The 15,791-nt window shown below is 33.5% G+C and overlaps 2 protein-coding genes across 2 annotated transcripts in view; both read right to left on the bottom strand.

Moving 5' to 3' along the window:
* RpS10b (Ribosomal protein S10b) overlaps nucleotides 1-15,791 on the bottom strand; it is a 139,639-nt gene that overhangs the window by 18,820 nt on the left and 105,028 nt on the right. The window lies entirely within an intron of this gene.
* The window catches only part of stw (straw), a 121,001-nt gene that overhangs the window by 4,877 nt on the left and 100,333 nt on the right, over nucleotides 1-15,791 (bottom strand). Inside the window, exons 4-8 of the mRNA XM_065358561.1 lie at nucleotides 11,255-11,381; nucleotides 10,920-11,130; nucleotides 2,809-3,029; nucleotides 2,505-2,709; nucleotides 2,220-2,404 (exon numbers count right to left, since the gene is read on the bottom strand). Coding sequence (XP_065214633.1) covers nucleotides 2,220-2,404; nucleotides 2,505-2,709; nucleotides 2,809-3,029; nucleotides 10,920-11,130; nucleotides 11,255-11,381 — 949 coding nt within the window. The remainder of the gene's footprint in view (nucleotides 1-2,219; nucleotides 2,405-2,504; nucleotides 2,710-2,808; nucleotides 3,030-10,919; nucleotides 11,131-11,254; nucleotides 11,382-15,791) is intronic.

Below are 15,791 nucleotides of genomic sequence, written 5' to 3'. Positions count from 1 at the left end.
AGTTAGAAAGTTACACTTGAAGTGTTCTACTGAAATTTAAGTAGAAGAATGGATTTTGGGAAATAAAACACCTATTTTCAGTGAAACAAATTAAATTGCCTTTCAGAAAATTTTTGAAAATGTAAAATAGATCTCTCGATCATCTTTGAAAAGGTCGATTACCCGAAATAGGAATCTAAAATAAAATATTGATCTTTAGAAAAATACATGTTATTTCGTAACTCGAATTTGAAAAGACTGATCAGGCCTTATGATGGAAATCGAAGATTTAAAAATCTATCGATTAATAAAAAAAACGATTTTCAAAAGATCGATTTTTTAATCTTTGTTTTTTTTTGCCAAACAAGTACAATTAGACGAATAATTTGAAAATATCGATCATTTTTTTATGATCGGAATCTTAAACAAAAATATCGATTGATCAAAAAAATCATTTTTTTGAACGTGATTGATATGACTATAGGTAATGCTCGTGTGAGATTGAAAATCGCAGAAATCGTAAATCGATTTTTTTCGATCATGATCTATTTTTAATCGAGTGGTCAAATTGCAAAATAATCAAGAAAAATCAAAATCCCAGGGAAACTGTAGAAATAGACTGGAAATAATGGTGAAATTTCGGTTTCAGAACGCAGAGTAAAATGCGAAGAATCAAGTAAGTAGACAATTTTTGTTTTATAAACATAACGATTTTGAAATTATGAATTTGACCAAATTCAGTGAAGACCTTCATTTTGAGTTGAAGAGAAAATTTTAGCTCAGGATGAGTCCTTGTAGGGGAGATATGGGTCCTCAAAAAAAAAAAAATTACGAAAAAATGATCGTTTCTTCGTATATTTCCTACCCATATGGGCCAGTTCCAAAAGATAGTATTTGAGATTCTGCGTCGATCTCGACCTAGGACATTTCCTTCAAAATCAAGACCCCTTTTAGGGTTCTACTGAGGGGTTGAAAATCTGCAAATCGCTTAATTTAGAAAAAACTCGTGTTTTGAAAATTTTTTCTTCTCAAATATTTCGCATTAATTAAGCCAAAACATCAAAAGATATCATTTTTGAAATTGGGGAAATGTTTTGAAACACAGTGGTGCCAATTTCTCAGTCACTATTGCAAATTTTGATAATCTGAAAAAACTGGTAAGTTTTTGGCTGTTCTTTTCAACTTTTGGAAATAGGCAATAATGACAAAAAAAATGGCACCACTGCGTTCTAAAATATTTCCCCAATTTGTCTATGTCCAAAACTGATGACCCAGCTAGATGCCTTTTAGGAATCAGTTCAAGTGTAGCTCTCTGAATTTTGAGGTTTGGACACAATTCTGAAAGTATATTCTTTGGGCTCTCTTCAAAGTTCTGTATCGTGATGTAATTAATTACATTTCATCCATGCACCCCCACCCCCACCCCCCCAAAATTTTTTTATAAACCAACTACACTTGTGTAGTATGAGTTGTTGTATTACCAAGCAAAATATCTGACACCCTACAGGACACCAGGTGGGAATCTCCCCCAAAAAAAGGAGCTAAAGAAAGACAGAAAACAATTCTTCTGAAAAACCAGCAAAAATAACTTTAATCCAACTATAGTAAGAACGCAAGCCACAAAACTCTTCAGTGCTTTGAAATTGAACATGGACAGAACGGCGATGATCTACGCTCCTAACAAGATGTAAGGTTGGAAACAGTATTTCATCGTGTGCAGTATCTCCCACATCATCAAATTCCACTGCAAAGCATTCGCATAATTGCAAAAGACTATCCTTGAGAGCTAGTACGTAAGTCCAATTAATCAGAAATAGGTATAGGAATTTTGTCTGCAAAGACAATTGACATTTGTTGGCTAGTTACACCCTAAGTACGTAAGTATAGTACACGTTGGTAGAGTTCATCATTGATTTGACATCCGATCAGTGTAGCAATCGATGCGTGAATGAAAATCACCTCCTCTTGTCATGATTTATTTTACCCACGTACAAACAAACGGTTGTACGGTATTCGTAGATATGTAGGTACTATACTGCACCGTACCGACCATCTCATCAGCTCAAACCCGACAAAACTTTTTTTCCACATTATTGTAAATTTATATCTTACGTAATTCGCGCGCGCGATACGATAAGGTAAAGAAAAAAAAACACAGAAAATCGTGCAAATACAATCGTGTGTTTGTACTAAGTTTAATAGTTGAAAAAAGAAAAAGAGTAAAATTAATGTATACTTACAACGCCTTGTGGTAATCCCACATCGTAAGTCGGCGGTCTTGAAGTAGGTTGATATGGCCCGCGGGCGTATCGTAGTATTCCCAGTTGTTGCACCCGTTTACGTCCACATTCACCTAAACCGCGTACTTGTATCCAATAAGCGCCGACCGGCTGCTCGGCATTTATTACAAAATCATATCGCTCGCCTAAAGCATAAGTATAACCACACACACGTTAATTTTCATAGACATTCGTCATTCGTCAGCATGCTCAATTACTATAACGGCCGCCTGTGCTTCTGCTTACCGGAGAATGATATAATAGTGTTCACAATAACAGGATGCACCGGTTCACCATCCGTGGCAATCAAGATCAATGGGTGCCCTTGAATGGTCAACTGAGCAGGACATACCGATGCGAATGAGTTTATCATACGGAATCTGTATCGTCTTCCAGGAGTTATGGTGAAGGTTTCCAAAGGTGTGTTTGTACTGTATCCTGTCATCGGGTCCTGTAAATGATACAATAATGTAATGTAGGTCTGATTTCCTGACCTTGCACAATGTCACCAATGCCACCAATGCACCATGAAAAGGTTCATATAACTTACAGTGAATTGTCCTTTGCCGTTGATCAATATAGTTTCAGGATCTTGACCAGTATTTGCTGCTAATCTACCAGGGTATCTTTCAATAGCGTCTTCGTGCAACCAATCAGATAACAGCATGATATGCGTAGTTAAATCGTAATCGTACAAGTGACTGTTCGGATCCAACGAAGGGGCTTGTCGTACAACAATACTACCGTATATACCGTCCATTTTCTGTAATCCTGTAAAAAGCTCACCATGTTAAAATCTTCGTCGTGGAACTTATCCAACTAACTCGATAGCATTTCGCGCTCTTTTACCACATTTTAGCTAATACGATAATAAATCTTAAACGGGTCTGCCTCCCGTTTTTCATCTCTCAGTTTGTGCACTTCCGTTTTATAGAAGTATAAGTGTATAACAGAACTTTAACTTTTCCATGTGAGTATTGATCGAAAGAAATGTATTTGTATTAACGCGTTATAATACTCGAAGGATGTAATTTGGCCTGATTTTTATTAGAAAACTCACGAAATAACGGTAGCAAAAAAGGCGATGGTTGAACAGGAGGAAGAGAGGAGAGGAACTATTTTGAATATTTTTTTACAAAAAAGGTGATCCCATTGCGTTGACTTGTGATTATACAGGGTGTCTCATCAGACTAATGTTTTGTCAGAATTTTGAAAGCTTGAAAAAATCTAGTTGAATTCCTGATATTATACCAGACTTTTATAGGGGAGAGCTGCCCAAGATGGCATAGTGTCTAAGATGGCATAGTGACGATTACTCGAAAACTACACATTGAAAAAAAATTTTTTTTCGCTTAAAATGTTGTCAACACTGTAAACACTAAATCCCGGTATGTGACAAATTGTTCAATGCAGAAAATAAAAAAAAAAACGACAAACAATTTTTTGCCGGTTGAAAGTTTTACATTGCTGCTACTTTAGAAGGAGTTATTGGTATGAAAAATATTTTGTTGCAAAAAAGTGGATGCGAATACGAAAAGTATAAGAAAAAAGGCTTGTAATGAGCTAATAGTTATAATAATTGCATCACCTTATATGCTTCTAATATCACTCTGAAATATATCAATGTGCTTGCCCAAGATAGCATAGCATTTTTTGTCCAAGATGGCATATACCAATAACATTGTATTTTCATAAAAAAATGTTCAAATGAGTTTTTCTTCATTTTTGAAATAGTTTTAATGGTATTTCAGCTTTTGCACTTAAATTTCGTAATAAAAACCACTTTTAATCGAGTTTTTCTTCATTTTTGAAATATTTTCATAGGTATTTCAGCTTTTGCAATAAATACTGCTTTCCCTCGAGTTTTTCTTCATTTTTGAATTATTCGCATACGCATTTCAGCTTTTGTACTTGAATTTCGTTATAAAAACAGCTTTTAATCGACTTTTTCTTCTTTTTGGGAAAATTTTTATAGGTATGCCATCTTATCCATACTAGTGTCCAAGATGGCACATTTGGAACTTTTTTTAAAAAGGCAAATTACAGGTACTGAAAATGAGTAAAATTTTAAAACCAGGGGGGGAATTTGTAGCCAAATGTTCAAAGTTTCAGATGGTGTATTCACTTTTTCGGATAATTCATTATAGCGCCCTCCAGATCGCAAAATGTGCGAAGTATGCCATCTTAGGCGTCTCTCCCCTAAACAAAAAACATTCAAAGGCTCCCTTCAAGAGGAGACTTCAGTACAATCACTCAACAATTTTTCAACAATGAGGGTGAGGACAAGAAACGCGTTGAGGAAAAATTCAAGGAAGGTAATGCATATTTCGCATCTTTGAGGCAATAAGATTTCATCTGAAAAAATCGATTTTGGAATTTTTGCACTTTTGAAAGTACAACACCTTGCATCCAAAAATAGATCTTGAAATTGGGTACCTGCTGCTATGGGTAATTTTTTTTGAGAATTACCCATAACATCTTGGAAAAACTCACATAAAATTCCAGGGGTAATTTTATTAAAATTGGAAAATTTAGAAAATTTCAGTTTGGTTCAAGAATTACAAATTATTGGCCAAAAAAATGAATGATTTCCAGCCAAAAAAAATTCAAGAAAGATACCTCGTTTTGTAATAACAAAAATTATTGTAAAAAATAAACAAATAAATTTTACGAATGGAAAGTCCTTCATTTTTTGAAAAAACTTGATTTCTTGCAGAAATTGCTTAAAATTTTCAAAAAGATCTTTCTTTTTTCCAGAATTACCAAATAAATTTTGTTTTTTTCAAAACTGACAAAAATCCTGTTTTTTTAAAAAAAACTGCCATAAGTTTTCTATTTTTAAAAAAAATTTTCCTTTCATTTTTTTTGTGAAATTCCAAAAAAAAAATAGTGCAAATCTCTAAAAATTGATAGAAAGTAACTAATAAAAAGTTATTCTACTGTTTTTTTTTTTTTTTGCTGAAATTGTGAGTAAGTTTTGCTTTTTTAGTCAAAACCGCCAAAAAGATTTTGCTTTTCATCGAGACTATCAAAAAATTTTGTGCAATATCTTTTTTTTATCGTTAAAATGCCTTTTTTTTTGTCGTGAAAACACCTTATTTCTGACGTGTGCCAATAAATCACACCCAATAAAAAGTTGCTTCTGTTGATTTAATTAGGCAGAAAGGATTTTGAAAAATTGGACATCATTGAAATAAATTTAATCACAAATCTGCATCAAGGAAAGTTTTACGGATGCAAGTAGTAAAATTTTTTATTTTTCTGAAAAATGAGTAAATACTCATTTCTGTTTTTTTTAATGAACTTAAAAATTTGCGGTTGTTCCCAAATCTTTAAAAAATATCTATGAGTTTCAAAAGAGTTTTTCCTCCAACCTTGAAAATCAATCACCCTTCTACTCTCAGCTCAAGTTAATCTATGCTGAAAACTAACGAAAAAGTTTCTAAAAGTCGACATTGCTTGTCATAAATTTCAATTTTTAAAAAAAAATCCTGAGGCTTGGATTTTTTTCAAAAGTTTGTCATTTTTTCCCATAATTTTCGATGAAAAATGCACATCAGCAGAAAGAAAGAGAGGAATTCTTTTGTTTCCAACCAGTGGCAAGAAACGACAACCAATGAAACTAATTTTCAAATAAAAAATTTGGATTTCAAAATGATAGGTAGGTACTAGGTACCTACATAAAATTAAAAGTAAGAAATATTTTTCTAAAAAATTAAAGAGAATTGAGAATCAAAAACTTTATTTTTCGCTGAGAAATTTAAATCGAGATTTCTAGTGGATCTGGATGTTTTTACCACCCCCTCCCCCTCCCCCCTCCGCCCACACCATCAATCACACCAATTATTCCTTCATGCACGATCGTATGTATTTCTAGAAAAAAATCTCCTGATTTTGTATTCTTGAATTTTAACAAGAGTTTAAGTCTAAGATGAGAAAATCTCGTTAAAAACTATTCAAAATTATACCTTTTCAGATAGTAAAAATTCATATAACTTGATTCATTACTTAAGTATGAATTTTCAAAAATTTGACAAAAATTGAGAAACCAACTTCGTGAGCGGAAAATTTGGTTTTAATTTCTTTTTGATGTGCAATCTTCTATTCATTAAAATTTCGTTGTATGATTCGACTTGGAAAAATTTTTAAAAATTCAATAGCTGGTAAAATATGCTCGAATAAAAAAAAGAAGGAGCTTCGTTTTCAAAACCTTTTTTATTTCATCTAAACAGTAAAATTCAGAAATTAATGATCTACTTGTCTCACTAGAAAAAAAAATTCCACTCCAACTATACTACTAAAAAGTAAAAATCACATCCACCCCCTGCGGTTAACAACTGTCCAAATCCTCGTAAATCAATAGGAAACTTCGACACATACACACTCTTATTCATTTACAACTCGAAAACCAGTTAGGTACGAATTTCTCTCCAGCCATTTTACCTCGTTGTAGGCGACTTTTGGAAAATTTTCCTCGCAGCGCAGCGTTTACAGCAGCGTAGGAGGAGGGGGAGGGAAAATGCGAATAGAAAACGGAACCGCGAAGTTGAATCCAACTTTTACTTTCATTATGCGTTATGCATTTGACAGATTCGCTGCGGCCTTGTCAATCAAACGTCTTGCAATGAGCACGTTTGATCACATTCAACTTGTGTGTACTCGTATTTGCATAAATAATTGAGGCTGGCGCGCGATCGGCACACGCCGCGGCGATTATTTGTAAAAACAGGGTGTTCGTAAACTATATAGCAAATGTTATGAAAGATACCGGCATCCAGTTCAGCACGCTCGCGCCTTCGCGGTTTTTTAAACATCGAGTATTCTTATGCTCGTGCGAATGGTAGGTAGTTTTTCGTCGCTCAAACTAGTTTTCAATTTAGACCATTTAATCGACTCGTTGCTTACTTATTTGTTGGTTAACGTGCAAACATGTGAGTATTTAATCGATGCGATGTTGGTATGCTTATACACCCTCGCCACCGTTAATCAAAAGTGAACGGTATACAAATATTTAGTACATTTAAATGACAAGTGACATTTCACGAATATATTCGCTTATATCTAAGCGTCTGGGGATACGCCTTCCAAACTCGAGCATTTTTTCTGCATAACGAATAAAAAAAGTGAGAGCTGATGCGAAAAAACCAAATAGTAGGTACCAATGATTGGGACATCAGGAAATATCTTTCGTCTTTTTTTTCAAGGGTGCTATTGCTGTTTGATTGAAAAAAAAACGTATGTACTTACGCGATTATTACACTATATCGTACGTTTACGTATACAAATAGCTTTCTATTTCGCAACGTTGCCTTATATATTTCCTATAATGATTCATCGACTGGTTTGGCAAAATTCTAGACAACCTGACTAGTTTGATGAGTGCATGATTTTTGAAAATTCGAAAGCTAAATCCTTAATTTGTATCGTTTAGAAAGTTGCAGTCAAGTATACATCGGAGTCGTTAAATTTGCCATTTACCACTGCGCCATGGCCCGGGCACATCGTTGCTTCCACGAGTCTATAGGACTAGGTGTAGGTACACATGAAAAATGGCAGAAAAAAAAGACAAAGAGAAATAACGTTACTCTTACTTTTTGCGCCCGTGAATTAACTCATCATACACTATGTAGGTCATTATTAAGAGAATTGCATTAAGACAAACATGCCACAATAATACACTTTGAGACTGACTCCACCTTGAAATATACATAACAATGTTCCTATATAGCGTATACATACGTGCACCGTTCGGTATAGTTATAGTATACGTACACATTTCATTATAATATATAACATTAGAACAATTTTTACGATGATAGAAAGCCGTCTATCATGGTAATTATTCCACAATAGTACGAGTACCTATGTACAAGTTACTCGTACTTATAAAAAAGGAAAAACTTCACGCGTTATTCATATTATTGTTTTCTATATTGTTAGGTATACCTATACATATGTGCTTACCAATCAAGAATATAATAGCGGTTTGAGAAAATAACCCTCTCCCCCTCCCCATACGGGCTGATAGTTTTTTTTTAAAGTCAAATTTGGACAAATTTTCATTTTCATATAATGGACAAATCTGAAGTAGGTTTAATAGTAGATACCTACTTACCTATTGAATTACTTATTTTGCAACATTTTTTATATGCACGTCTAATTTGAAAAGAGGAAGTCAAAAACGTACATACATATTAAAATGTAAGTAGGTGTGCATATAAAAAAATGAGAATAAGTTGAAATGTTGAAACTGTCAAAAAGTACTTTCTATTTTTTTTGATAATTGGCAAGGAAGTGTTCATAGATTACAAAATGGTGTTGAATGACCTTAAAAAACGTAGTAAAAAACATGGCTCTCAAACTTGAACCTTGAACCGGCCTTCTCTTCGCCATTTTGGTTTCAAGTTTCAAAATTTTCAACGCCCAACATGAGCAAATTGACTGAAATTTCAATTCAATTGGCAAAGAAATTTTTAAGGAACTCTCAGAATATTTTAATGTAAGTACTCGAGATTTTTTTCAAGTGGGAAATTACGGAGGGGGGGGCGAGGATGATTGAAAACGAAATTTAGCATTTCAATCGCAAAATTTGGAGTTATATAAATTTTCAAAAATTTTCTGAATGAAGGTTTTCACACCAATTTTAGTGGTGATTATTTTTTTTAATGGCAGTTTCAACTGAAGTACCTATATGTAGAATAAGTACACAATTTAATTTAATATTGGAAACCTCCCACGTGAAATTGTCTCCTTTAAACTAGAGAGGGAAAAGAGCTAAAAGTAATAAGCCTTCACACTCACTGTTGGCATCGTTTAAAAAAAAAAACATGTTTTTTTTTTAAATTTGGTCTTTTTAAAAAGTCTATTTTTTTACAGTTTTAGAAATAGAATTAATTGAAAGAGGTCGGTTCACTTTCCCAATTGAAAATTATTAGAATGTGGTTTTATAATGAAGACGAAAATCAAAAATTCTCGTTTTTCAAAAAATATTGAAAATTTTCAGAGGAAAATCATGCAATACATACGCATTGTTCCTAATGGTTAATTTTATTTATTTATTTTTTAAATTTTAGATGATTGGAATTCTGAAACTTAAGATCAAAATGGAAAAGAGAAGGCCAGCTGAAGGTTTAAATTTAGGGGGTCGTGTTTTTTTGTTATAGGTGAAAAATTCTTTCTGATGAAAATGAGTGGAAAACATCGAAGATTCCTGATTTCGTTTGAAATAATGTACAGTAACATGAATGATGAAGGTATTAAGAATTGATAATAATCTAGACACAAATTTTAGCTCGGTGAGATACTCTGAAGGGTAGGGGGAGGGTCTGAGGTTTTCAAAATTGATAAATTTTGTCTATATTTGAACGTTTTTCGTGATGTAATGTGTGAAAAAAAATCTCAACAAAAATTGGTGGCTCTAGGCAGATAAAAAAGTTTTAAAAAAACAGTTTTTTACATTTTTGAAAATCTTGCACCTGCATAAAAAATTCTGAAAAAATATACGTTGCATCTAGATGAGATGCACCACGTATGCATAATTATTTTTTTGTGATAACACGTCTGAAGAAAGTTCACGAAAGTGCAGGCATTGAAAAGCTAAAAATACACATTTTACGAAGAAGTAGGCTCGAAAATTGTTTGGAAAGGGTGGGTCCCACTTTGACTTTTTGTTTGGAAAATTGGAGGGGGATACGATTAAAAGTTATGAGGGACCTCAAAAGATTGTAGGAAAAATGTTGGATTCTCAACTTGAACCATCACTTTTCTACCAGGATTTCAAATTTGAAATTTATGCAAACGAAGTCCAAAAATAAATTTTGTAACTATAATTTTAAAAAAAAAATAAATACTTTCACAAGGAAATAGCCTGTCCCTAAAATTGAAGGAAATGTGGTAGGTACATCAAGAAAATTACGAGTATTTTCTTTAACGAGATTATTTTATACTTTGTACTAAACTTCGAATACCTACCCGAATTACGGAAAATTCCAATCTGGCTATGGAAAGTTTTTCAGTAACAACGTAAAAGAAGAGTGATTAATATTTTCAGCTCATCATTCATTTTAAAGGACTCAATCTGATGGGACGAAAGTTTTTATCGTACACACAAAGGTACCTAAATAATATTATGTCCCTTTCATCACGATATACCTATTTCATTTTAAATTTTATACTTTACATGCAAAAATATTATCTACTTTTTAATTTTTTTCTATGTATTTGAGCACCACTCATTTTTCTGTGGTGAAACCTAAGTACACACGTATTCTTAGGAGTTACGTATTCAATTCAAAAAAAATCATAAAATCATGCAGTAATTCATTATTAAAAACCTTAATCAAGTTGGCAGTTGTTGTTGGCTTAAAGAAGTTTTCGAAATTTCTGACCAACCCTCCCTCTCAAAAAATGGAAATATTATTTTTGAATTGAGCAAGGAAGATGAAAAGTAGAATTTCAGTAGAGAAATCAAGCTTTGCACTACATAATTTCAATTTTTCTGCCTTTTGTAGTAATTATCCTTTTTTCCTTCATGCAAGTCAGGTTTGTCTTTTCATATTTTTGCATAATTATGAAGAATCGATTCAGAAAAACATATGTACTTCTCTAGATACATATTATCATATAAGTTTGCACTTTCCATGTAATTTTAAAATATCCTACCAGTATGAGCGTGCCAAAAATGAGTTCCAGCGTTTCCAGCTACCCACTGGTATCTGAATGTGTTACCGTTCAATATGGGGCACTGCGTGACATAAGGTACACCGTCCGAATACTGGGTCCCTCTTTGATGAATTCCGTGCCAATGGATGGTAGCTTCCATACCTTCCATACCATTCCTTACATCAATAACTACTTTATCTCCTTCGCAAACCTGCCAACAAAAAAAAGTACGCGTTAACGTGAAGTAATCGTACTATACCAACTGAAATACCTAAATTATATCACGAATTCCATTCCAAATATACATAAGAGAATCATCTCAGGACTCTACTAACCTGTATACTTGGCCCTGGTAACATTCTGTTCACTGTTAAAATTCCTCTTTCGACTCCATCGGCTAATACACATTGACAGTGACTCCATACCGTGTTGGTGGCATTTGGAGTGCATACTTGGCAAGCTCTGTAATTCATAACAAAATACCGCAGCGATTAGTTTAGTAATATACGTGAAGTGTGCTCCTGATTTACGTATCAATAGGCAACTATTCTCGCTCGTGATTTAGAGATCTTTCGACGATATAGATATTACGATTGATGGAAGCTACTGCTATGCTATAGTCATCAATGGTACGTACATAAAAGTTTTAATGCACAGCGTGTAGATATTTCGTGCTACTGTTTTGTTGTGTTCAAATTCAGCACGCGGATTCTTCGCTTTCACGAATACGGCGAGTAATTTAATTATGTTAAATTATAAAGAAAACGCGGCGGTGGACGGACGGACACTCGGATATGATTTAAATCATTCAAATGACATGTAAATTGTATCCATATACCATATACGTGGGTACATAAACTTGAAAGCATTTCTAACCATAATGCAGGTACAACTATACTATCACCACATACGTGTTCGGTCACGTGCTCGATGATACATAATGCATAGTATAGAAATTCTCAAGAAATATGAAAAATGGACATCGAATCAAACAAACTGATATGCCGACTATTCAAAACGATTTTTCACCTTCATTTTATCAATTGTAGCGAAAAAATGCCTCTAAAATAAGTAAGTATGTTATTTTTCGTTTATTTAGGATTTTACCTCAAATGCATGTATGGGTCTATTAGAAAAACCACAAAAATTTCAAAAGCAAATGATTAGGTAATTGTCATATTCAATTTTTTGTAGGTACTTATCTGTCATTATTACATTATAGGTTTTGAAGATCATTGAATTCAAATTTTCATTTTCCATATTCCTTCAAGGGGAAATTACTCTTACAAAATTTTAGTCTTTTTTTGAAAATTCAGAAATGTTGTCACCTGTAGGTAAGTTTAGAAATACTTAGAATAAAAGCTTGAAAAAGTTGCATAGGTCAGAGAGACTGGAACATTGAAAATTTGAAAATTTTGCTGGGAGAGTGGAAAATTTGAAAAACTTCTTGTACCCGAGTGGCAAAAAGAAATGGAAATAACTGAAAAAATGTCTGTAAGTGTTGGTAAAAGTGAGTCATGCGGGGGAATTCCCCCCACCCTCAATCCAGTTTTCAGAATGCAAAAGAAATCCAAAAAATAAAAATGTTCACGTTTTCACATTCTTGGAATTAGTTCATTTTCATTAGAAAAAAGAACTAGGTAGGTACCTATTCAATCATTTAGACTAATCCCCACACGATAAAAAAAGGAAAACTACCTCCTAAAGAAAATTGGAGAAATCAAATTACAAAAAATTCCTGCTACATAATTTTATTTTATTCAATTTTTTTTATTTCTTCCAACTTTGAAGGTTTCTACAAGTACTCATAGAATAGTTTGGGGCAGAAAATGTTTTAGATTTTTATTTTATGTCTATTCAATTTTTATATTTTTTCAACTTCGGAGGCTTCTATATTCTAAGAGAGCCAAAGTTGGTTGGGGGATCGAGGGAGGGGGTTTCTTGTGAAATGGGGTTATTACTCATATTTGGAAGTATTATGCCCCAAAATGAAAAAAATGAAAAAAATTCGCAGAGGCTTTAATTGTTTGATTTTTTTTTGTTGATTTTTTTCAAACTTGGGGCACAGGTGTAATAACTAATGTAACCATTGGTGTGGATGGCAAAAAAAATGTTGAAGGTTTTGAACAAATTGAATGCTGGAGACTTTCATTTTGAATTGAAAGTCAATCAGAAAATTTTTTAGATCCAGTAGGGCCCCTGGAGAGGAGATTAGGTCCTCAAAAAGGAGTCATTTTTCAATTTAAAAAGAAATTTTTTTGATTATGTCTTGAATTTTTGAAATTGGCAACCATGACCGAAAAATTGACATAAAAATATTTCTCCAGTTTCAGAAATTATACCTTTCGATGCTTTGACTTGATAATACCTACCAAACATTTCAGAAGTAAAAATTTTCAAAACATGAATCTGCCCAAAAATAATCCATTTTGGAAATTGAACCGTTCAGTAGAACCCTATAAGTGGTCTTGTATGTATTTTTATGGTGATGGTCTAGGTCGACGCATGAATCTCAAATACGTACTATCTTTTGGGAATGAGCCTTTTTCCCAAAACAGGTTGAAATAGGGGCTGCTGAAAAATCCACATTTTTTCGAAAATGTCCCCTTTTTGAGAGCCCAGCCCATATGTTTCCCTTTCAGAAGCACCTCTAGAGGTACAATTTTTTCTCAGCGAGTTTCAACTGGAAATGATGATCTCCACTGAATTTGATTGAAATCCTTTTTTTTCACGATCACAAAAGGCAAAATTGTGGGGAAGGGGGGTGTGGAAAGTTTTATCATGAAAATGGAATTATTTAGAAGAATTCTGGGGCAAGAATGATGAATATATAACAAAATTTCACTGATTTTAATTCACTCCATTTTTCTCGATTTTTTTTTTCAGTTTTGGAAACTTCGAATGAGAAATTTTCAACAAAAAAAATCCTTGATTTTCATTGCTTTCGATTTATTTCATTTTTCTTATTTTTTTCTAGCTTTTAGACGCTTCGAGCTATTTTGGCGGGGAAATTAAGCTTTCGGGGGAAAGTGAAGAAAACTGTATTTTTAGTGGTTGACCCTCCATAAAAAAATTAGCAAAGGGTGCGTGGAGAACTTTTTGGGCATTATTCAAAGAAGCCCTTCGACAATTTTCTTAAATGAATGCTTAGCTTGCTAAAATTGTTTTTATTTTCCAAACAACATGCTAATTTGCCTACCTACACAAATTGGAATACCTACTTTCACTTGTGGAACACAAAATAAAGGCGAAGAAATTTTATTTTAAAAAAATTGGTAATTTTTTGAAACATCATGAAATATACGAGAAAATTGTATTTACTTTGAAGAGGATTGTGAGATGTCAAAAAAAGCTCTTTTATTAGTTCAAGGAAACGAAACATAATAAATAAAAAGAAATTTGTTTTTTTTTTTTTATAACCTACATATCGTAATCCTTCCACACTAACAAGGAAACGTACTCATAAGTATCCAGATAAGCCAGAATATACTCCATGTTTCGTACCCTGCATAGACACGAAATCATCCAGCCAAGAAGTACGAGCACCTAGCTACCGGAATAAACGAATTTCTTAAGTAAACAATCGTTTCGCGAATAATTAACGGAAAAACTGCAGACGTAGACGTAGGTATGTGCTCGCGCAGTCTTGGATGATTCCGAAGTGAGAAAATTTCTTATCACAGGGTTAGATATGCTAGTTGGAAATTAGCTAATTATCAATTGTTTAACATTGAGTCAGAAAAGTAAACAGAGCGTGCGAAACGAGAACACACCAATACGCACCGGTGGTGTTTCAGAACACGCGTATGATGTACGAATATGTGTGTGTAGGTATACGACGAATACACGCACGTAATATGCAAGCGTGATGAGAAGAAGGCTCCAGTGTGTGAAAAACATCATTACGTAAGTTCATCCCGAAATAACGACGACTTGTGTATGAAAATGACAGCTCCGCGTCTTACGAGATTTACACGACCAACTCGTATATGCTCGTATAGCACAATGCGAGCTTATTGTTGTTTTGGAATTTCGTACGATAATAATCGAGCTAAATTACAAGTTTTTAACGATGTTGCACATCACGGATCTGTTGGATTGGACTTTTTTTTTTTTTAAAAGCTAAAACGACCATCGTCGTAACGAGATCATGAACAGATTGTACTTTCGTTACCGGGTTCGTCGCGCGATTTTTGTATAAGTAATCGACTATTAAGCTCTCGTACATGGAATTCGTGTAAAATATTATGAGAATTTTACCGACAAACGTAACGAGAGTTTAGCTCGATTTAACCTGGATTACGTGTGTAGGTATTTGTTGATATATCTATGGATAATTTAAACGTAGGTAGGTAGGTGATAAGTTAAATGGATCATCTATAGGTAGTAACGGTGGCGTAGATTGAATAATACTGGGTACTCTATCTGTGGCAGATTATGTATCAAGTTTCGAGTTTTGGGTTTGAGATTTGGATGATACAGATGCGCACTGAGAAAGAAAAAGTTGAATGATCAAATTTGGGCTTAAGATCAACAAACTCAATAACCCAAATCAGTACCTACAAGCAGATGAAAGCTTCCATTTTTATGATAAATGCTGAAATTGAAAGCTGATTTCATTTTCAATATCTGATGCAGAAAAATTTCTTCGATACCTAATTAATGAATAGCCAATAGAACAATTTTCGATACTTTTTTCAATTTTGGAAAATGTGACAAAAAATATCGGGCCCTTTCCCATTTTTTTTTTTTTTTTTAAATGAATGAATGGAGGGAGGTGTATGCAAACGAACCACTCGGAGTGTTTGCCCCTAATTTGAACAGGAATGCAACTTCTGGAAAAAGCGTGATTTTAAATTCTTAGAACCAAAA

The sequence above is a fragment of the Planococcus citri genome, chromosome 3 (assembly GCF_950023065.1).
Source record: "Planococcus citri chromosome 3, ihPlaCitr1.1, whole genome shotgun sequence".
Classification (NCBI taxonomy): domain Eukaryota; kingdom Metazoa; phylum Arthropoda; class Insecta; order Hemiptera; family Pseudococcidae; genus Planococcus; species Planococcus citri.
Note: the sequence above shows the minus strand (reverse complement) of the source record. Positions and strands in the feature narration are given on the sequence as shown.